This window comes from Tachysurus vachellii, chromosome 17 (genome assembly GCF_030014155.1).
Source record: "Tachysurus vachellii isolate PV-2020 chromosome 17, HZAU_Pvac_v1, whole genome shotgun sequence".
In the NCBI taxonomy this organism is placed as follows: domain Eukaryota; kingdom Metazoa; phylum Chordata; class Actinopteri; order Siluriformes; family Bagridae; genus Tachysurus; species Tachysurus vachellii.
This window is the reverse complement of record NC_083476.1, coordinates 17,215,534-17,239,118: the sequence shown is the minus strand read 5'-3', so window position 1 is coordinate 17,239,118 and position 23,585 is coordinate 17,215,534. Positions and strand designations below refer to the sequence as shown.

The 23,585-nt window shown below is 40.5% G+C and overlaps 1 protein-coding gene across 2 annotated transcripts in view; it reads right to left on the bottom strand.

The window, feature by feature from the left end:
• The window catches only part of nrxn2a (neurexin 2a), a 364,908-nt gene that overhangs the window by 275,941 nt on the left and 65,382 nt on the right, over positions 1-23,585 (bottom strand). For both annotated transcript variants that reach the window (XM_060890359.1, XM_060890360.1), the window contains exon 2: positions 19,956-21,145. In XM_060890359.1, coding sequence (XP_060746342.1) covers positions 19,956-20,673 — 718 coding nt within the window. In that variant the 5' untranslated portion in view covers positions 20,674-21,145. The remainder of the gene's footprint in view (positions 1-19,955; positions 21,146-23,585) is intronic.

The window sequence follows — 23,585 nt, the reverse complement described above, 5'->3', positions numbered from 1 at the left end:
AAGGGTCAAAACACCAGGCAAACAGCAACAACAAAGGAAATCCAAAAGCAGTAGTCAATAATCCAGGCGTAGGTCAGGGCAGGTAGCAAACAATCACAAACACTAAAGACAGGCAGGGTCAAAACGAGGCAATAGACAGAACAGTGACTCAGAAAACTGAGAAATTCAGACTAGAAATTTATAAAAAGCAGCCAGATGTTTACAGGTATGAGGTGTAACAGACAGACAAACGAGGGATCCGGATCACGTCTTACAATCGCACATCTGGATAACTTTCTGCTTTTAGAAGTTGACAAATAATTATTTTGACAAAAGTGGGAAGCCTGAAGGAATGAAATCAGGAGAAAACAAATCAGCAGTAGGATTGCAAAGGGGCGGAAAGTTTCCGGTAAATTTCCGGTAAATTTCCAGAAACTTTCCACGGGAACTGGGGAATTTTGGAAATATTCAAAATTGGAAACTTTACAGGAATTTCTGGAAATTTATGGGAATGTATGGAAATTTACAGGAATTTATGGGAATTAATTGGAAATATAGGGAAATTTATATAAACTTTATCATATACAAACATAAATAAACTTAACGTTAAGGTAAAACAAATTTTAAAAATGACGTCTTGACTGAATTATTTGTAAGTAGAACTTTGATTATTTCATTGAGTAACACAAAAGCATAATAAACATTATTATGCATTATTATGCTTGTACTATGCTTGTACTGCAGTAATAAACATAATAAACGTAATAATTGTAATAAACATTATTTTATAAAGGTTTTTTTTATTTCAGGGGGAGTGAGTGTGTGTGGTGGAGGGTCATCAAAGTATCTGTGCATGTGGCAACACTCCTAAATTAATGCTTATTAAGAGTTAGTAAGGTAGTTATTAAGTTTAGGTATTGGTACAATTAAGAATGTAGAATAAGGTAATGCAGAATAAGGCATTAATATGTGCTTAATAAGTACTAATAAATAGCCAATATTCTATTAATATTCATGCTAATAAGCAACTAGTTAAATGACCCTAAAATAAAGTGTTACTGTGCATGTTATGGAAGAATGCGCGTACATGCAGGGGGTTTGGCCTCAATGGCCCTCCAGTAAGCAGTGTGCTGTGTGCAAGTGACCGAGGAATGAAGGGTACAAATTCAACTTAAATTGCATTAAATCTTCTTGTTTTAAACAAAATTATGCTGTTAAGATTTTTTTAACTACATTTAAGTTCCTTGTTATAAACAGTTCTGCATTTTTTTTCAAATTCCCAGTTTATTTCCATATATTCCCATTAATTCCCATATATTCCCATTAATTCCCATATATTCCCGTTAATTCCCATATATTCCCATTAATTCCCATATATTCCCGTTAATTCCCATATATTCCCGTTAATTCCCATATATTCCGGTTAATTCCCATGGAAACTTTCCAGCCTTGAAAATTCCCGGAATTTTGCAACCCTAATCAGCAGTCCAGAGTATTCGAGCAGGTTCAGACCCCAGAAGTGTTCAGAATTGTTGATTTAATGACTTACGTAAAACATATCAATTTGATGCACCTCGATGCTGTAACTTTAAGCAAACCGGATAGCAGAAGGACGGATTTACGGTTCAGAATAACAGTAATGATAAAAGTAATAATAATAAGGAATAAGCAGTTACTCTGAAACACTCAGCGGTTTAGTCATTGGACTAGTGATCAGAAGGTTGAGAGTTCGATTCCCAGGACCCCCAAACTACCACTGCTGGGCCCATGAGCAAGGCTCTTAACCCTCAAGTGCTCAGCTGTATAAATAAGATAAGTCGCTCTGGATAAGGGCGTTTGCCAAAGGCCAGAAATGTAAACACTGACATATCTGAGAAAAATCAAGTTGGGCACAAACGTGTCATATAACAATCCTGCTTATGATGCTCACTGACGTAAAGACACTAACTGGCTAACGACTAACTGACAACGTGCTACATTGATCATTCCCACATCACTTGTAAAAAGGAAATGATTTAATCACACTCTCTAGTGTCACCCAGATGAGGATGAGATTCCTCTTAAGGTTTCTTTCTCTTATCATCTCAGGGAGTTTTCCTCACCACCGTCACCTCTGATTTTTTAAAATTTCTTTAAAGCTGCACTGTGACAATGTCCATTATTAAAAACACCGTACAAATAAAACAGACTGAATACTCGTTCGTTTACATTTACAGACGCCAACACCTGATCCACAGCGATTTCCAAACTTACTCCATTCTGTTTCTCTATTATTCACTCACTTTATGTAGTGAAGTAGCCAATTAGCTTTACAAGCGACTAAAACATACCACTGGGCTCACTGGAACGTTTACTCACTCGGTGGTCTTGTCAACTTAGTTAGCTTTCTATCACTTGGTCCAAAAACTTTTGACAACACCTAGGTCTGAATCCGTGTTGGTCGGTGGAGGGGATCGTCTCATAATTTACATTTAAGGTATTTAGCAAGCGTTCTGATCCTGAGCGACTTACTAAAGGTTTTTGATGTCATTGAATACATTCATACTGGTTCACATGCCCTTTTTCCACCGAGGCAGTTTGAGTGCTGGTTCGGAGCCAGAGCTTAATTTAGAACCAGTTCTTTCTTTTTCGACAGCCAAAGCACCGGCTCTGAACCAGGAAAAGTGGTTCTTAAGTAGCACCAAAACGTTGCTGGTCTAGACTTAAGAACTAGAGATTGAGAGAGTCCGTAGATTGAGAGAGTGTGTGTGTGTTTGTGTGTGTGTGCGCCCTGCGATGTGTTGGCACTCCGTCCAGGGTGTATCCTGCCTTGATGCCCGATGACGCCTGAGATAGGCACAGGCTCCCCGTGACCCGAGGTAGTTCGGATAAGCGGTAGAAAATGAATGAATGAATGAATATTAGTGCACTTTATTTATTATAAAACAGCGTCTTGTTTGACGCTGCATCGTCCTTTGTCTATTACTGCATTGTACAGGACTGTCTATCACTGTTTGCACACTTGCACTTGATGTGGTTCTGTGTTGGACTGTGTTGTGCACTTAGTTCTGTGTTGTCTCCTATAGGTGTGTGATTTATGTAGCAACATGGTCCTGTAGGAACGCTGTTTCGTTTTACTGTGGACCGGATCAGCTTCGTATGGATGAAATGACAATAAAAGCTTCTTGACTTCTTGGCTTGAGATTGAATTTCACATGTCTCCTTGGAGCACATGTTTTTTTTTTTTTGCATAGTTGTAGGTTTCTCAGCATGCAGAAATACCTACGAAAGAGGAGCTTTAAAACGTTCAGAAATATAACGCTGCTGTGAAAAACAACCCCAAACAGTCCAAGCTAGCTGTATCTTGCTATATGGCTTATATTTAAATGCCACACCCAGTCTAAGTGCAGGTACTCAGTATCACTTTGGATAAGTGTTTTCGCCGAATAAAAAAAAAAAAAAAAAAAAAAAAAAACTTTAAAAAGCTCATAAGTGCCTCTCCGTTAAGTCCTGCTGCAGCTTTCAGACAGAACCCTTCGCTCTAAAAATTCATGCGCTGCTCATTTATGTCGTAAATCAAACCGAACGCTGAATGTTAGTTTCATTATACCGAGTTTAGAGGCCCCTTTATAGGAGACAATTACAATGATCGGAGTCTGGAATGAAGGGTTCTTCGAAGGGCTTCGGGATGTGATTAAAGCAATAAATATTAAGGGCCGAGACGAAGGTTTACTGCAGAATGCGTAAGGAGAAGCATGTTTAATCGTATCGGTAAGAACGGCTCGGGTTGCCTTCGTAAAAGCATCCATTACTAAGAGGTGGTGTCTGGACTTGATCACAGCGTCTGATGAAAAGAAGCAAGAGACCGGAGGGACAGCTGCAGGCTTGTTAAATGACAGGATGACGCTCTCTGTAAAACTTGAGACGCATGCAGATGCTCGTCGCAGCAGGCGTGAAAAGCTCGGGTGTGGAGGAATCACAGTATCGTGGTAGCGTGGTGGTGTGAATCATCTCAGCATCGATTGTCGGTGGCTGCAGAGCTATTGTGATAATGAGAGGAAAGTGGCTGTGAGGAGGATTGTGCTCCGGCTCTTAAAGACGATGGTCGGTTAGGACAACATTAAAACACTAATGAGGACACTCTGGAGACTCTCGCACACGCTAACCATGGCTGCTCTTCGCCCAATTAAAGATTAATCCGTGTGAATGCCATGTCAGAAGGAATACAAATACCAGTGTTAATACTGGACTCACTGTGGCTTACTGAGATGGTACTCAGATCCAAAATATGATGCCCGGGACACCTCGGTGCCTGTACAAGCAGGATTTATGAGCTGAAAGTGCTGACCCAGAAGCTAACTGTCCCTTTTGTGCTGATGAAGCACAAGCGATCCAGAAGCCTCATATGGAAAAGCTAAATCAGCTAATACCTCACATGGTCCCCTTCTCTGTGTAAACACATGTAAAAATAAACAATAGCAAATAAAGCCCTCTCTGAATAACCTAGACTAAAAATTCCACGTTGTTATATTTTCCTCCTGAGTTGGGTTCTGATTTCTGATGTTTTTTTTTTCCTTTTTTACATTGTTGTGGTCCTGATTTTGCTGATTTCCTGTTATTTGTCACACCTAATGTCTGCGCCTGCTCAGAAGATGAAGATCAGCCCTAGTTGTTCCTATCATAAACAGTGCAATCACATTTCAGACAATAACACAAATGGCCAAATGGCCACCGGCATGAACGTGACGCTTACGGATGTTTTTCATACGCTCACGTCTGTTTTTCAGGTTCTTGTCATAATCACCACTATAACAAAATCTTCCTGATGTGTTAATACATTACACCCCATGTTCTTTTTGTCTTGTCGTTTCGATTCTAAGCTTCCGAGCCGTGTTTTCCGCCCTGCTTCATGTTTGTTGTGGTTTTTGACTTGGTTATGATCTTGAATAGGGGGGCACGGTGGCTTAGTGGTTAGCATGTTCGCCTCACACCTCCAGGGTTGGGGGTTCGATTCCCACCTCTGCCTTGTGTGTGTGGAGTTTGCATGTTCTCCCCGTGCCTCGGGGGTTTCCTCCGGGTACTCCGGTTTCCTCCCTCGGTCCAAAGACATGCATGGTAGGTTGATTGGCATCTCTGGAAAATTGTCTGTAGTGTGTGAGTGCGTGAGTGAATGAGAGTGTGTGTGTGCCCTGCGATGGGTTGGCACTCCATCCAGGGTGTATCCTGCCTTGATACCTGATGACGCCTGAGATAGGCACAGGCTCCCCGTGACCCGAGATACCTGAGATAAGCGGTAGAAAATGAATGAGTGAATGAATGATCTTGAATTGTCCTGAAATTCAGTCCAGTAAGTTTCCTGTTCTCCGGTTTATTCATTCAAGATTCAAGATGTTTTTATTTCTCATGTACACAGTTATATGTATACAACTTTATAAAAAATGAATGAAGAGAAATAGTAAAATTGTGTGAATGAGGTCAGAGACTGTGATGTGCAACAGTCCATGTTACACGGTGCATCATGACAGTAATGGTAGAGAATGTGGAGAACGAAAAGTGACACATTTATTGATATTTTATTGATGATAATTATTGTATTTGTTTTAGGAATTAAGAACAATCAAGAATTGAGTTTTTACGTTTTCTTACAGAAAGCATGAAAGTGAGCTTGTGATAATGACCTAAAAATGTCACAGATAGAAAATCTCTTAAAAATGAAAAATTATCTTGTGTGCATGTGAAAACATCACATTTAAACATGGATTAAAAGATCATTTTCCATTTTCAAAAGATTTCTTTTTTTTTTTTTTTTTTTTAATGTTTTCCTTTAAGAAAGAAAAATCGAAATTTTTTTGAGCATATGAAGTCATTTTCATTTTATCGTATTTTTAACTATACATTTTTAATAGTAAAAAAATATATATATTATATATATTATATAATTGCTTTGCAATATATAGCAATAATATATATAAAATCAAAGCATTTATTTCTACAATTTTACAAATGTCCAGGGCTCAGTAAGACCCTCCTACATTGTCAGTATAGGAGTATTTATAAAATTCTGTGTGCGTTTTTTTTTTTTTTGTTATTTTTAGTTTGTTTGTTTTTTTTTGTTTTGGTTTTTTGGTTTTTGTGTGCATTTGAAAAGCTGTGGTGTGTAACAGTGGACAGGACAAGCTACATTTGGAAGCAGAGGTAACGTTCGAATTACGACAGTAGTGTATAGGAGCGGGTAAAGAATTATGGGTAGTGTAATAAAAACTGAGTTGCATGCAGTAGACACAATTCCTCCGTTAGCACTTGTTTGCTTGTTGTAACAAACGACCGCAAATAAATGTTTCACTCATTCCCTCCTGACTCTTTGGAAAATAAACAGACCCAGAAATACGGCAATTCTCCCGCAGCGGCTGAAGGTTGATCGTGTAAATGTGTACTGTGGAAAACATTTTGGTGGTGAGGTAACTGTCCGAGTCCAAAAACGAAAGCGTCACATTCCAACAACGTTAAAGTGCGCAGTGTCGAGATTCGCTGAGAAAAATGTTTAAAGCGTGCCAAAGATCCGTGCCGCTTAGTCGCCCACAGCGAGACGCTAAATCTCTTAATCACGCCATGTTTGTGTGAGCTGCCTGCTTGGCTCGAGATGTCAAGCTGCGCTAAACTGTCGGGCGGCCATAAATCACGAGGGCCGCTTTAACCTTTACAAGCACTCTCCATGGCTCGCTCAAATTGGTCATGGCAAGAGAATTGCGCCGAATTAAGTGGAAGCACAAGAAGTGACATGATGACAGCGTCTGGAGCTCCTCAGACATGCCGCAGCTAAATCGGCATGCTAGGCTAATGCCTCCTGGGTTATTAGCATGACGGCAGGCAGTCATTCGTCTGAACTGGAGGGTCGCCGCTGTGATGTAGCTGTTTATTCCAAGGTGCGCTTGAGGGATAAAACAGTCACTTTAACCTCCTCTTTATTTACACTGTGAGACATTTCGCTATTGATTAGTAGCTTGACTTAGAAACACAAAGCCCCGTGGAGGTATTCTTGCACGACGTTTAATATATTACAAAAAGTTTAATTGAAAAATTTAATCCATTTGGTTGTGCACCGTCTGCTCCGTTTATTTATTTATTTATTTTTGTCTTTAGCTAAAAGGCTTTGGAACAATGCAGAAATCACAGACCAAGGGAAAGCAAAGTGCTTGAGTGCACAGGGCTAGAATTTGTGTGGAATTTCTTTGTTTTTTTTTTTGTTGTTGCAGGAACTAGAAACTAAAAGCAAACATGTCAGCATCCAACAAGTCCTTTTTTATTAAACAATGGCTGAAAACACAAGCAATATATCTGGCACAAAGCTCCCTTCTCCCACAGCGAAGGAGACGGAGTATTCGTTTTGACCTTGGAAGAGTGGATGCAATAACAGGCTCCGTGCTGACAGATCTTCCCAGCTTACTGATATAACACGGTTTTCCGGGAAAACAGAAAATGAAAACAGGAAGAAATATTCGAGGATACGGAATGGCGGAATGACAGAATAAAAGCTGCGGATGAATTTTTGTACTATTTTGTAGAGTCGGACAAATGCAAGACTTCATCTGAATGAGCTGTGGAAAAACAACAGAAATTGTTGCCTGTAAAACTGTCGAACAAAAACCTGTGCTATGTATGACACGTGCTGCAAGTGAAAGAAAACCTTAAAGCTTGTAATATAGTTACACACCATCGCTCCTCTGACATGACTCATTAGCGCAGAGGTAAACCCGGGTCCCCATGAGCCACATGTATATCCCTAAAGACATCAGCGTCCCTCGAGTGTACCGGCTAACATGCCGTGCTTAGATAAACAGTCTTCCTGCTACTGTTACTGCTGCTTTATTAATCCTTTATTAGATTATCAGATTTTTTTAGATAATCTTTTACTATTTTCCACTAAACAGACATCCTGTGGAATGGTTTAGTTTGGACTACAGTGTTTCATTAACTCTTTTTCCCAGAGGCCAAAAAAATGTCCCACTCCAGGGAATGTCGATTCGATTCGAATGGGGGGTTCGATTCCCGCCTACGCCTTGTGTGTGTGGAGTTTGCATGTTCTCTCTGTGCCTCGGGGGTTTCCTCCGGGTACTCCGGTTTCCTCCCCCGGTCCAAAGACATGCATGGTAGGTTGATTGGCATCTCTGGAAAATTGTCCGTAGTGTGTGAGTGCGTGAGTGAATGAGAGTGTGTGTGTGCCCTGCGATGGGTTGGCACTCCGTCCAGGGTGTATCCTGCCTTGATGCCCGATGACGCCTGAGATAGGCACAGGCTCCCCGTGACCCGAGGTAGTTCGGATAAGCGGTAGAAAATGAATGAATGAATGAATGTCCCACTCCACAGTGGAAGGTAAAGTGTCATAAGAAAAAGACTCGCTGTTTTGCACATTCAATTAATTGCTGTTTCGCAGAACACATTTCAAAATCTCATCCAACTGCTACTAGAATATAAGTGTGTAATTGTAAGAACCCTCTTGCTTACAACCCAATATATTTTTGCACAATATACTGTATAATATACATTTAGCAGAGATGAGGATGTTCTCTTTAGGAGTGACGAGGGTGGACAGGATTGGCTGTTTTGGGGACAAGGTCAGAGAGGCTAGATTGAGATGGTTTGGACATGTACTGTACAGAGGAGGGAGACGGTTATACTGGTAGAAGAATGTTGGAGATGGAGCTACCAGGTAAGGGGTCATTAGGAAGGCCAAAGAGGAGATATACAATATGGATGTGTTAAAAGAGGATGTGTTAGTGAGGATGTGAGGAAGTGAGGCAAGTTAATTGGTGCGAGAGTAGAGGATGCTGAGGATAGAGTCAGGTGGAATCGGATGATTTGCTGTTGCTAGCGCTAAAGGCAAAAACCAAAAGTAGACGAAGAAAAAGAAGAAGTGTTTTGTAGGATGCACTTTATGTGGCTAAGACAACTTACTTTAAGTCCTCAGCTCTGTCTTATTTTATATAGCACCATGTAGCAGGTCCTGGAGAAACGCTGTTTCACTTCACTATGTACTGCGTCAGCTATATATAGTCGAAATGACAATAAAAGCTTCTTGACTTCAGATTCTCAGGGCTTTAAGGATTTGTAGTGTTTCGTTTTTTTTTTTATAAGTAATTCTGTTTTTCTTTAACCTACTAGGAGCCAAGAAAAAAGTTTCAAGCAAATCCATTTAAATAATGATATCAAAGCCCCAAGCGCTTGTTCATAAACATCTAAAATTTGGAGACGTTTATCTTCAACCACTAAAATCTGTGTAAGGTTGTCCCAATAGAGGGAAAAACATGTCTCGCACTGAAAGTCCTGACTCAATTTATAGCAGACTTACAGAGATAAAATAATTCATATGTTTGGAAAATGGAAAATGTCTGGATAGTTGGTTTCCATTCTGCTCGTGGAACAGAATAGCAGCATTAGTGAAAAAGTAAGCATGAGTTGTCATGATGACAGTCTGAGGTGATTTTCACACTGTACAGTGATACCTCGAGATACGAGTTTAATTCGTTCCGTGACTTTGCTCGTATCTCAAATTGCTCGTATCTCAAAGCAATTTTCCTCATTTAAATTTATTGAAATCCCATTAATCCGTTCCAGCTCGCAAAATTCCACTCCAGTTGTTTTGTTTATGTGTTTTGATTATGAAAAATGTACAGTACCTGTATTTATAAATGACAAATATTGTATTAAAACATACAGTAATAAAAGAGAATGTTAAAAAAAATAAACTGGTTTTATTTTACGGAAGATGCGCACGGAGGTTGAGGGAGGATTAAACAGGTGGAGGAGTTAGGAGGAATTACACTTTCACTTTCGTTCACTTACTCGCTACTGTACACTCTTAATGCTACTGTACACTTAAATGGAACTTAACTAAACTTCACTAAAATTAACAAATTTAACTAAAATTCTCTTAACTGAACTTAACTGCTACAATTACTGTTTTCTTTACATTAATTTTGTTTAATTTTCTTCATCTCTTTTCTCTTCACTTGTTTTTTGCCTTTTTTGTCACTCTTTCCTCACTAACATCTGCCGGTCGTTTTAATAAAAACCTGTCCGGTCGGCATATCAGATGCGGTGTAGTCGCACAAGTTCACATTTTTTAACGGATCCAACACTCAAAACGGATCCGAAAATCACGGATCCGCAGATGGTTGTCACCTCATGCAGCGCCTTTGCGACTCTCCATAGGAAATGAATGACTTCCTGTTTATCGGCCGTCGTTTGTCGTGTGCAGTGTGAAGGCGGCTTTAACCGAGTGATACGCGGGAAGCTGAGGCGGGGAAACAGAGCACACGCGGTTGTTGTGGATCTTTGTTTCGGCGGCGGCGGCGGCGGCTCGGATGCTCGTATCTCAAAAATTTGCTCGTATATCAAGGCAAAAATTTGGTCGAATCACAGCTTCGTATGTCAAAGCACTCGTATCTCGAGGTATCACTGTATTCTGATCGTTCTTGGCACCTCTGCAACGTTAATCTGGTTTCAGACTCACTTGATTCTGTTGTCAACACAAACGTGCATGAAAAACACCACCGTATTTTTTTTATATTTTTTATTTTGGTGCTACTATTCGCAGTAAGGCTCCTTTCCTCTTCGGGAAACTTTACAGGAATCACGGCACTGGTTCGGTGCGACCGAGCTCAAACCGCCTCCTACAGGTAGTCTTAGGTTCTGTGCCATGCTGTGCTTCCCTGTCCACATGACAGCTTTCTAATTTGTCACAAAAACCTCATGATGAAACTGCAGTGTGAAAACATCCTTAAGGGAACAGAATTGTGTCTGTGTTGACTGAGCGAGAGGGACTTTTGTTCTCTCTCTCCCTCGGGATTGACAGTGACACTAGCCATTCGTGTCTGTGAGCTCATGCATGTGAAAGAATGAGTGAGTTATGATACTCCTCCCTGTGACGCTGCATGCGGAAACTTTTGAATTCTTTGGTATACTTTGGAATTCGTGAGTATACCTCGGTATATTTTGGTTTATTTTAGAGTACTCTGGAATTATTTGATATACTTTGAAATACTTTAGCATACATTGGAATACTTTGGTGCACTTTATCATTTTTTGGGTGATCATAAGCTTTGGAATATTTTGTTTTACTTTGGAATTCTTTGGAATTTTCTTGTAAACTTTCGAATTTTGGTTTACTTTGGAATTCTTTGGAATTTTCTTGTAAACTTTCGAATTTTGGTTTGCTTTGGAATTCTTCGGAATTATTTTTATATGCTTTATATATATTTTGGTTTACTTTGGAATACTTTGGTAACATAACGATAAGAAACCAGAGAACTCTTTTATTGCTAAGGAGTTACTGTACACCTTTTCTCGGTTGAATAAGACCAAAGCTTTCATCTTTTCCTTTACACCTCGGAGCTGTGGTGTAATATCCCATCCTGAAGTTTCTTCACAGTCTGTGCTGCACAGGGACACAAAAGCTTGAGCCGATTAAAAAAAAAAAAAACTTAGTCTGAGCGACAGTAACCTGCGACGTCCATCGCCGCTGACCCCAATGTAACCGCGGCTGCTCTTTAAATTCGTAACTGAGATGCGCTGAATGTTTTTTTCAATATTGAGTCTCTCTAATAAACATCTTACAGAAAGCTTCACCACACTAATGATTAATAATGTATTTTGTATATCTTCTGTGCATAATTAGCCTTAAATTCTCGTAGAACGTCTGCTTTGGGTACGAGCTGTTACTATAGAAATTGCTAACGGATTACAACCGGCGCTTTCAAGCGGATTTCATTTACAGCTGGCATTCCTGTCAGAGCTGCTCTTATAAAAAAGTAATCAACACCTCCTGACCAGCCAGAAGCCAATTCAACGATACGGCGATGGAAGGAAAAAAATTAAACCATCTGTTTGAAATTTCTTTTTAATGACAAATTTAGTGGGACTAACATTTGTTTTTCAGAAAATAGATTTGTCACTGAGATAAAATGTGTTTAGTGAGGGCAGAAAGACAACAACAAATTACATTTGCAACACTTCTAATTATTTGCTGAATAGTTGTCTTCTTGTGTAATCTATTATTTGGAGTCCTTCATTCTGTGCCAAGAACATTACCAGTATTGCTGGTGCAGTAAATGTCTAATCACCACCGGTTTGTCTCACGCGAGTCCGGAGACCAAAGAAAGGTACCTAACCTCGCAGGCCGGTGTTATGGCCTAGAGCAGGGGTCGGCGACCCGCGGCTCCGGAGCCGCAAGTGGCTCTTTCAACCCTCTGCTGCGGCTCCCTGTAGATTTGGAAAATAAATATTTAATTTAACTTTATTTTATTTTTTAGTTAGTTAGTTTTTTTTTTTAAATGTAATTCTAAATTCTAAGATTATGATGCTCTTGTAACATTAAAATAAACCGTGTTTAATTTGTTTGTCGCTCAAAATATGCGCCATAACTGCCGACTTGCGAAATCCGACACACAGAAGCAGACGCAGTTTTGGTTTGCTGCAGTCGGCAAGTTAAAATGTTGATGTCATGAATATGAAGAGGACTCAATTAGACATTGAACATTTTATTTGAAAGTAACCTTGAACCCAGCGTCTTTTTTTGTTAAGGTTAGTTCAAACTGTTCAAAATATTTTTGTTTACCCGCAGAAATAAAATTTCGTTTACTCGGTAGCAGTTCATTGATTTCATAAATGCAACACACTACAGTTTTTTCTATACTTTCCATAAAGGTAAAAAACGATATATGCAGTGTTATCTTTATTAAAGATGTCAAAAGGGTTTTGTGGCTCCCTGTGGTTTTTTTTTTCTGTGGGAAACGGGTCCAAATGGCTCTTTGAGTGTTTAAGGTTGCCGACCCCTGGCCTAGAGGAACACATAGGCACAATGGTGCTAGTCACTAGACTAAAAAGGAGTAAAAACAGTCCTTTACTCACTTTCATTCTCTTTCTCTCTCTCTCTCCTTCACACACACACAAACTCGTTCTTGGCAAGCTTCTCAGCTTGGAGTGTAAACCCAGACTAATTTGTGTTGATAAAAGAGACAGACTCTAATCCTGCATTATTTACTCCTTAGGAAAAGATGGCTGTGTTCTCAGCTACCTCAACTTCCCTAAAGCCAGGCTGAATGGCAGGCCTGTGACTAAGTTAACACACTGGACGTGCGCACGATTCAAAACAGATCTATTAAATGCTGATTAAATCTTCCTTTTTTTGGCTTTCAAAAGACATTTCTGGTTACGTAATAAAGCAGTGGGTGGCATGAGTATCATCACTGCTTCACAGCTCCAGCATCGCCGCTTTTGATCCTGCGCTCGTGTTACTGTCTGTCTGATACTATCTTTTGCATGCTCTCACAAGGGTCTCCTCTGGGTTCTCTGGTTTCTCCAACTGTCTGAAAACCTGAAGGTAGACAGACTGGAAGTGCTCCGGGTGTAGCAGGGACAAGCTCCAGGGTTTTACTGCAACTCTGATCATTATAAAGCACTTAAGTTAAATGAATGATTAAACAATAAAACTTGCCTTCACCACCAACGAGTCTAGTCTTTCATCTTACTAATTCATGTACTAGAATTCTCTTTAAATATACACTTCATACAGAAAAGAAGCTGCTGAAAAACATTTGGAATTCCTCGGACCTTGTTTTTTCAGTGCTAATACTGTAGGATTGATAGAAACCCTACAACTATAAAAACACTGCCCTAATGAAGATATCACACTGATAAGTATCTCAGGCAGATGGATGGACGGACAACCTGAACTGACCTGATGGGCGATGAAGGCATTCGGAATCCAATTCCAGTCTTTTCCATTTGCTACAGGATCAGTTCATTTTTTTTTTCTTTTTCTGATATCCAGTAAACTCATATTTACACCCTCAAAACCAGGTTCAGGGTGTCATATGAGAATCACGTCTAGTGATTAGTCGTGTCAGGTTCATGTCAGATGTTATCGATATTAAGGTAAATGTAGAACCAGAAACAAAAGAATAGATCGGTAAAAAGGAATCGAACTTTTATTAAAACCTATTTGCCTTTATCAAATGCAGATCTGGGTAGAATAAACTTACCCTGTCTGCCCAAACAGCTGAGTCACTGCCTGCCTGCCTACAAATCTTCACCAAGCACTGATATAAGCAGTAAAATGCAAAAATCGTACGGTACTATTTTGTTGCTGCACTAAGCCATTGTGCTAAGTCCTCTGTAACAGGTTTTAGCCATGGTTAAAGTCACAAGATTCACACTTTCTTCCCATTCTGATGTCTGAGCACGAGCTTACACACTGAGCTGCTGCCTCATGACTGAATAACTGAGTGTATATCATGAAAACACTATGCTGATTTGATATTTTTGTCGTATCGCCCATCGCTAGATGTAATAACTTGAATTAGCACCATGTTAAATAATAAAATAAAAACGGTGGCTTAGTGGTTAGCACGTTCGCCTCACACCTCCAGGGTTGGGGGTTCGATTCCCGCCTCCGCCTTGTGTGTGTGGGGTTTGCATGTTCTCCCCGTGCCTCGGGGGTTTCCTCCGGGTACTCCGGTTTCCTCCCCCGGTCCAAAGACATGCATGGTAGGTTGATTGGCATCTCTGGAAAATTGTCCATAGTGTGTGAGTGTGTGAGTGAATGAGAGTGTGTGTGTGTGCCCTGCGATGGGTTGGCACTCCGTCCAGGGTGTATCCTGCCTTGATGCCCGATGACGCCTGAGATAGGCACAGGCTCCCCGTGACCCGAGGTAGTTTGGAAAAGCGGTAGAAAATGAGTGAGTGAATGAGGTAAAAATAGTAAGATAAAAATAATGGGATGTTTCCTTAATGCACAAATACTGAGATAATCGACTTTTTCTCAAGTTCTAGCCTTCTGTAATCTAATCATAAACTGGACTCTGAAAAAATAATGTAAAAGCATTTAGCAAGAAAAATAAAGAAATGCATCTAAAAATTGAGGTAAAAGACAAAGCATGACTAATAAATGTAAAAGAGAAAAGAACGGGTCTGAAGATGCCATGAAGTGAAACAGAGAGAGAGAGAGAGAGAGAGAGAGAGAGAGAGAGAGCAGGTCATAAATATAAAATGGTGACAGTCTATGGAGTGCTTTACAAACTAATAATAACCCCTCAGATCAATTCTGTATTTAACAGCGACGCCAGTAAAGGCAGGCAAAATGGCACTGTAGGAAAGATATCATCTCCTGTTCTTCTAATGCTAGAAGTCTTAACAGCTGCATTTGATACTAACAGCAGGTTAGACAGCAGTGACTGACAGAGAGCAACAATTACAGGAAATTGTGCTGTAGGGGTGTTATGGCTGAACATTTCACTGTATGATGAATCTGGTCTATAAATGCTGGTGGTGGGAATGAAGAAAAAAAAAAACAACAGAATTTATACCAAGAGCTTTGCTCATTTAAACAATATCACACGAGCGAGAGTAAATGAATTTATATTCGTACAGCCTGCCAGCCAAATGTACACATATTAATCATTTTAATTAATATCTACTAAGTGACAGTTTGGACGCAGTATGTCCAAACATTCTGTTTGTTTTTGCTCCGCTGGTGGAAACAGATACGGCATGTGGGTTAGATACCATCCCTTCTTCTGTTTCATCTTCATCTGACTAGCTTTAAGTCAAAAGTGATATTCCTGAAAAGTATTGTTTGCCAAGTCTGCTGATATTGTTGCTAATCTCACTGTACATTTACAGCCTTATCCAGAGCGACTTACATTAATCTCATTTATACAACTGAGCAATGGGACAGCGATGGCAGCCTGGGGTGTGGTAGCCTAGTGGCTAAGTTGATGGATTACAGATCGGAAGGTTGAGAATTCAAATCCAAGTCCACCTCTGTGCCCCTGAGCAAGGCCCTTAACCCTCAATTGCTCATTTGTGTAAAATGAGCTAAAAATGTAAGTCGCTCTGGATAAGGGCGTCTGCCAAATGCTGTAAATGTAAATGGTGGTTGTGGGATTTGAGCTACCAACCTGAGCAGTAGTCCAACAACTTAACCACTGAGCAACCCTTTCCTACTGTACAATGTACAGCTCGAACCACATCAACAAGTTCGCTGACAACGTGGCTGTTGTGGGTCTCACCAGCAAGCGCTATGAGTCAGCATACAGACAGGAGGTGAAACAGAGAACAGCCTGGTGTAGAGCCAACAACCAGTCTCTGAATGTAGACAAAACAAAAGATAGTTGTTGACTTTAGGTGAGCACAGAGCGCTCGTTCTCCTCTGAACATTGACAGATTCTACATCAATCGATGGATCCTCCATCGATTACTTGACGTTCACCTGGCGGAGAACTTCGAAAATGCCCAGCAGCGTCTTTTTGTTCTGCAAAACCATATTTTACTATCGAGGGCATACTGAGCAGCTGCAGATCTGCCGTCTGGAAAAAAGGCACCGAAGCATTCGGGCCCTCAAAACCAGACTGTAGAACAGATTCTTCCCCCGAGCCATCAGACTCTTTAATTCTGATACCAACACACATATACAGATACAGATAACAGATAGAAATTCAACATTTCTTTCAACAAAAAAATCAATAAGTGTAGAAAGAAAACTTGGTCAAATTTTGAGACTGAATCCACAACATCTGTATAATCGCATAATGTGTCCTGAAGACAGGAAGCCTAACTTAGCATGTCTTGGTTGTGATTAGAAATTCCCTCAAATTCCCTCTTTCACTGAACATATTGTTTGCTTTAAGTTCAGCTCATGCGATTTGGTTTGGTTTGGTTTGTAGTTTTGATGCTGATTGCTGGAGTCACCCTAACAGATCACTGTCTCTTGTGTGCTGCATATAACCACGCTTTACTTTACGGAACATCTATAAAAGGGGCTTTAACGATTGGCCGTGAGCAGAAAACATCTTAGTAATGGTTACAAATTGTTATGAGTGTATATAAAAAGAAAAAAAACAACCTAAATCTGAGCCTTGAGGTACACCACAGAAAATGAGCACAGAAAAAGGGAAACTAATCTTATCTTTCAGACATCAGATATCATCAAGGCCAAGCTTGTGGAAACAATGCAATGATTCAAGGATAAAGTGAGTAACTCTAAAAGCAGCACTGAGCTGCTAACAAAGAGCAGAACATCTCTAAACACTTTATAGGACAGTTTTTGTTTTGTGGTTTATTCGCTGATGGGTTTAATGTTTTATATAAGGTTTTAGTTATACAGTAGGTTAAACTCGTATTCTTTGGGGCTTTTATGAAAGTTACATCGCTGATTTAAAGGAGCTCCCTATAGGACCAATGGTTTAAACAGCGTTGTACGTTTTATGCAATTTTTTTGGAGACTTAATAAGCATGGCTGTGATTCATTAGCATTATTATGAGAGATGATTTACATGCTAGAGGACAATGTGTAATTCATCCCATTGGCCTACTTTCCCATTCTGGTAGGGAAGGCCTACGGTTTCATGAGGAGCGCTACAGTTTGAGAGTGAATCAAACCATCGGTATCAACAATTTCACAAAGAAAGCTAGCTACTGTATGGGCTTGCTAAATGCCAGAAAGGCGTTGAGTGAATTAATTCCAGCTCGTCACACGTTCTGATACGGTGACAAATCTTCTGTGGATGTCCACGTAATTAGCTGCTTCTGTTTGATGAGCTCAAACAATTCCATCAAGGATTTGTTGAATCAGTAGAGGGAGAAAGGAAATACGGCTTGACTCTAAGAATAATTCTCTGTTTGGTCTGTGTGTAACTCTTATGAGGGAATAATCCCTAAAAGTAAAAGGGACTTACGGCAAGAGAGAATCAATTGTTCCCCTCGACACTGTATTTTAACAGCCTAATACAATTTGCTCTTAAAACTTTGGGTGGAAAAAGCTTTTTTTTTTACTGAACTCCTGGTGTCAGATTCTGCATATCTCTGTTTCTCTGAGTAAATATTTGGGCATAATTCAAAGTATACATGCTAAATTTCTGCTTTTCTTGACACTGCCATCACCTCACTGGAGAGGAGATAAACACTTCACACACACACACACACACACACACACACACACACACACACACACACACAGCTTCCAAATTGGTATTCTGAGGCTGATTCGAGCAAAAAGCCAAGCATGAGTCACTGCCACCATCCATACTTCAATTAGAAAAAGACATACTGACTGAATGCATTTCCGTACAGAGCCATGGAGATTTATTGTTATGTTTCATACTTTTATAATGACAGTGCTTTGTAACATCTCCAAAGATCTGACATGCCGCTGAATGACCATAATTAGCCTCCACACGGTATGGTACCTTGAATGCTTCCTAGACGCATGGTAACCACTCGACATCAAATTAACATGAACCGGTCTGCTGATGTGCGACGTACAGTACATTCTATAATACGCATAAAATAAACTAAATGTAGTGTCTGCTTTTAAAACTGTCTGCAGTGTTCTGCAGATTTATGATGCTTTGTATTAAGTAGACGTTGATTCCGAAACTGCTAATGGGCCGATGCCATGCTTTACTTCTACATTCTCTATTAGCACATGATACGATGTGATCTTAGCCTAGTGTACGCTGTAGTGTTAACGAACAGACGGCACAAATCGAACAGGCGACATTGTGGACATCGGCAAACTGCAAGGAACTACAGCATCTTCCTACAACACAAGTAACCTGCTAAAACGTCTCAGTGAACAGTACAATTAGTTGAACAGTACATTTAATAAAGAGTGTCGGGGCGGCCAACCCGAAAGCACGAAACGGCGTCGGCGAGCGAGGTCGTTTAAAATAGCGCTGTGAATTGCTCCCACGTGAAGGAATGTGTGCTGAGATTCTGTTGCTTGTGAGAGCACTTCAGTTCAGCGAGAACTGAGCACGAATCACACATGGACAATTCTGCACTTTGTTCACCAAGCAAGCAACACCGTGATTAAAATAAATGTCTACAGAAAATGCTAGGTGAGTGAAAATCATAGATATTATTGTTGCTTGCGCAATAATATTTTCACACATATTTTCACTGCCATGCTTCACTGCCATGGGGATGTGGTAGCCTAGTGGTTAATGTGTTGTGCTACCAATCGGAAGGTTGTGAGTTCGATTCCTACGTCCACCAAGCTGCCACTGCTGGTCCCCTGAGCAAGGCCCTTTACCCTCAATTGCTCAGTTGTATAAAAATGTAAGTCGCTCTGGATAAGGGCGTCTGCTAAATGATGTAAATATATATTTTACAGTTGTACTGATGTGATTTTCCAGAGCGCCTTTTCTCCATTGCAGCTGTACATGTTCTGAGGGAACTAACGTAGCTAGCTAATGAACTTCATTTATCCACCATTATACTGTAAAGGATCAACCTATTGGCCAAAGTGCATGAACATGCAAGTGTGTACTTTTCATGTAGGTTAAACTGGGAAAAATATAAGCATAGCTAAGTAGCTAAAGAGCATGTTTTGTGACACACTTGATGCTTAATAGGCTGCTCAGTATTAGTATCAACAAAGTGTGTAAAAAAAAAAAAAAAAAAAAAAAAAGAAAGAAAGAAAGAAATTCTATGCATCTCTTGTATGTGTTAGAAGTCCTGGTCTGTCCCTCGCCCATTAAAATGGACGTGTGATCCCAAACGCAGCATTTATTTCGTAAACTGAAATAGCATCAGAATGTAGATATGCAACTCGCAAGCACACTTTGTAAGGGGTGTATACAAAATGGCGTATTCAGCCATGCATCTAAGTCGTGAATCCAATATAATGATGTTTTTGAAAGTTTCAACTGTAAACCTAGCCATGGGCAGAATGCAGCTCTTCACTAACAACATTATTCCAAAAAAAGCCTGGACTCCCACATGGTCTCTGCACAGCAGTCATACTGGAACTTCAGCTGAGCAAAAAAAAGAAAGATAAAGAAAACACTCACCCAAATGATTAATAATAAGGAACTTCTAAATCTGTAGAGTACCTTCAGGACCAAACAGTTAACCTTTATTGTACCATGTACTGTCTTCGTGGAGTTTGTCAAATGTCATGAATATTCATGTGGGTGCATATTTCTAGCCAGACGTACCTTCAGTGCAGTACTTTCCCTTGTAGCCAGTGTTGGTGCAGTCACACAGGACATCACTCTGGTAGACTGAGCAGTGCCCTCCATTGCTACAGGGGTTGTGCTTGGTGCAAAGGTACTCCAGGTCAATCTTCACACCCTGGCTGTCCAGAAGGAGAGGATCAGATTCTCCTAGCTTTAGGTTGGCAATCAGGCCCCGGAATGGAGGCTCGTACTTGACGGTGCTTGAGGTAAGCGCAGAAAGGCGTACATCGGGGGGAATTCCACCCACAAAAAGGTCGCTTGCCACAACCATCTCCTTACGCTTGGATTTTACCTCAGCAACCTTGGCCTCGCTGTCCACCGTCAGCGTGGTGTGGCGGTAGTTGCGCACCAGCTGCACTCGGTGCCAGCGCTGATCGCTGACAGGTGTCTCCATGTGGAGTGTAGCAGGCTCACCACAGTGCAAGGCAAAACGCAACAGCAGGCGACCGTCGCTGATCAGCAGCTCCAGGAAGTCACAGTTGCCACCATCATCCAGATAAAGTAGGACGGATTCGCTCACGTTGGTCTTCATCGCAAAGCTCAGTTCACCCGTACCGCCAGCTTCCCAACGCCCATAACGTGCCCACTGGCCTGGCAGGCCATCAAACTCCAGTGCCAGTGATGAAGCCGCCAGCAGTAACAGCAGCACCAAGATCCGCAGTCGCCTCCCACTACACCTCCACTTCCTTGCCATCATCGTTGACGCACGCTCCTAATCCTGCTTTTTTAATGTTCTGTTTCTCCACAGCAGAGGAGAAATTTATTCCCAGTGTGGTGTGTTAATGTATTTGGCCTTTTCGAAAATAGCACTGTACAAATAGATGGCCTCGGATTCTAAAACTCCCTAGTACCTAACGGTTTCGTTTGACTTTATTCTCCATCCTGATTTCCAGTATTTCCATGAAAGGATACATTTAGGGAAAAGTCCTCCAAAATCCAAGTCTGATTCAAAATATTACTTGATTCCACATGTTCTGTTCGCTACAAGCCGCATTCAGATGAACAATGAATTGGGTTTCATTCGTCGTTGGTTTGTTTGCATTTGGAACGCATGACTTTCATTAACTCTTCTACTGTTCCATCCAAAGACAGTCTGCCAATGTTCCACTGATCAAAGACACATCACAGCAGGGATAGATGCCATTACCACAATCCTCTGTTGCCCAGGCCTGTAAGAAAGCAAGCAAATAACATGTTAAATCCTCATTAGTATCTATGGATAAACACCAGAAAAACCAGCAAAGCAAAGTAATAATAGATCAAAAAATATCATTTGTATTCCTTCCACGAGTCCTTTCATTAGCTATATTCTATGTTTGATCAAATGGACAGCAAAATATCTATTCTAATCTAGAATATTAGATCTTTTTATTAGAAGAAGAGAAGAAGTAAAAAAAAATTCAATGTTTAATATTATGTTCCCTTATTAATAGAAAAATTCCATCATCTGATACAAGGTGAGTCTAAGGGGCTTTTTACACCTGGTCACTTCATGCGTTTTCTGTGATCGGATAGCTGTCCGGTGGTAAAAAGACCAGGTCTAAATGCCCTCCGAAACGTTTTCGAGACGGATATAAATCATTCAAACCACTTCAGGAGGTGGTCTGGGACGCATTTCAGATGAAACTGGACAGGTGTAAATGAATGTGGTTGTTTAAGCCACATACGTCAGCGCTATACTCCTCCCAAACAGAAGTACGTCACTCGCAGGTGATCTTTCACCCAGGCGTCTCGTCGGGTCTTAAAATGCGCTGCTGCCGCCAGCGAAAACGCAGCAAACAGTAAATGCTGTTTTTTGTAGCATAACCGTCGTAACAAGTTTTTTCGCCTTCTTTTTGATTGCGTTCTGAAAACCGCATACACCAAAGTGTGTTCCATTTCAATTACCCCAGAAATAAGGTAAAATATATTTCCATTTTGGGTGGGAGTAGAAAGAACGGATCGATATCTGATTCGCCGAGACGCGTTTATGTGGCCTAATGTAAATGGAACAGTTTTAACAAATCAGATAGCTATCGGATCAGAGACAACACATGAAGTGACCAGGTGTAAAAAGGGCCCATAATGATGTCATTCTTCTGTACGCTGTCACATCTATGAACAAAACACATGAAATGACTGACAATCTGGATGCATCTCAATTAATTATTGCAAACAAGTCAATGCTTAGAGCAAACTCTTCTAAGAATAAAAGTAATCCTGATAAAGAATCCTATTGCATTTAAACTGTGTCTACCGGATCAGTATCAAAAAGTATGTCAAGTGAGTGCCAAGAAAAGCTACTCACTCATGAGCAGTGAACTTAGCATGCAGAGAAACTGTTATACAGGAGAGCAGTTCGGTTTAGCGAGCACTGGGTGCTGAGGTACACGTACATCCAGGGTTTGCTAAATTTATTTTCATCAACATCATTACATAAACCTTCTGAAAACATCAGACACGTCGCCAAGTTATGGCTTCAACTGGAAACCAAACCGTTCAAAATCAACTTATTTAAGTTATAACGAACGAACCTAAGAGCATGAGCACATGAGCACAACTCATAGTCAATATGCAAACCAGAGAAACATGAAGAGAGCTGAATAACATCTTAGCTGGTGTCTCTGATTCTACTCGTACTCAGTCTGAAGATACGGTACAGATGCAGTCTTAGTTCACAGTGTAGATCATAGGTTTTGCAAAATGCCATCAAATTACTGAAGAATATTCGTCAGCTACTGCATGCTGAGTCGTTTAAACATGAACATGAAGCTTGCTTACAGGGACAAATCATGGCATCCTGTTTTAGGCTGAAAAGTATAAAAGACCCTCGGAAAGTGAGAAGCACTCCAGACCCATCTCTGGTCTCATCAGCTTCAATAAGAATGAAATCCTGTACAATAAACTCAGCTTCACACAGCCTGAGAAATTAACTCCATCAAACTAATTGGGAGTCTTATTTCTCATTTGCTGGAAAATTAATTAGTGCAATCGTGCACAATACTTCCTTAAAGACCTCGAAAGTGATAAAAGCAGCTTTCTGTCTGTCGACTGTGGTGTCTTCTCCTTGGGGGATAACTTTCCGATAAACGCTGTTGAAAACCACATTTTTTTTTTTTTTGCACTGGTTGTCTAAAGCATTCTCAGTCTAGAAATTCAGGGAAACAATGAAACAGATGTGACGTATCTACAGAAAGTCGTCCCTGTGGAAAGCTCTGCGTTTTGTGCAGGAGCCATAGGACTTAGTAACCATTAATGTCTTTCATGCAGCTTGCAGGGTGAACATCAGCTGTTCTGCACAAAAGAAAAGGGGTGGGAGGGGAAATGAGACACTTCCAGAATAATTGGAATGAAAAGTAGTTCAATTTAGATCAGATTGCCTCCTATGACAGTCAGTCCTTTGCCAATTCAGATATATCATCCATGTAATTTCTTTTTTTAACACAGGAGATGAGCAGTGGGTTACATTTTCTCTGGGATTATAAACACTCGACAGAAAAAAAAAAAAAAGCCATGTTGTTTTGGACACACAAAACATCACATAAAGCATGAGTTATGCTTCACTTTTCCTTCATACCTCATACAACACCGGCACGTGTTCGCTCAGCGTATTTCTCATTTGCAACGGAA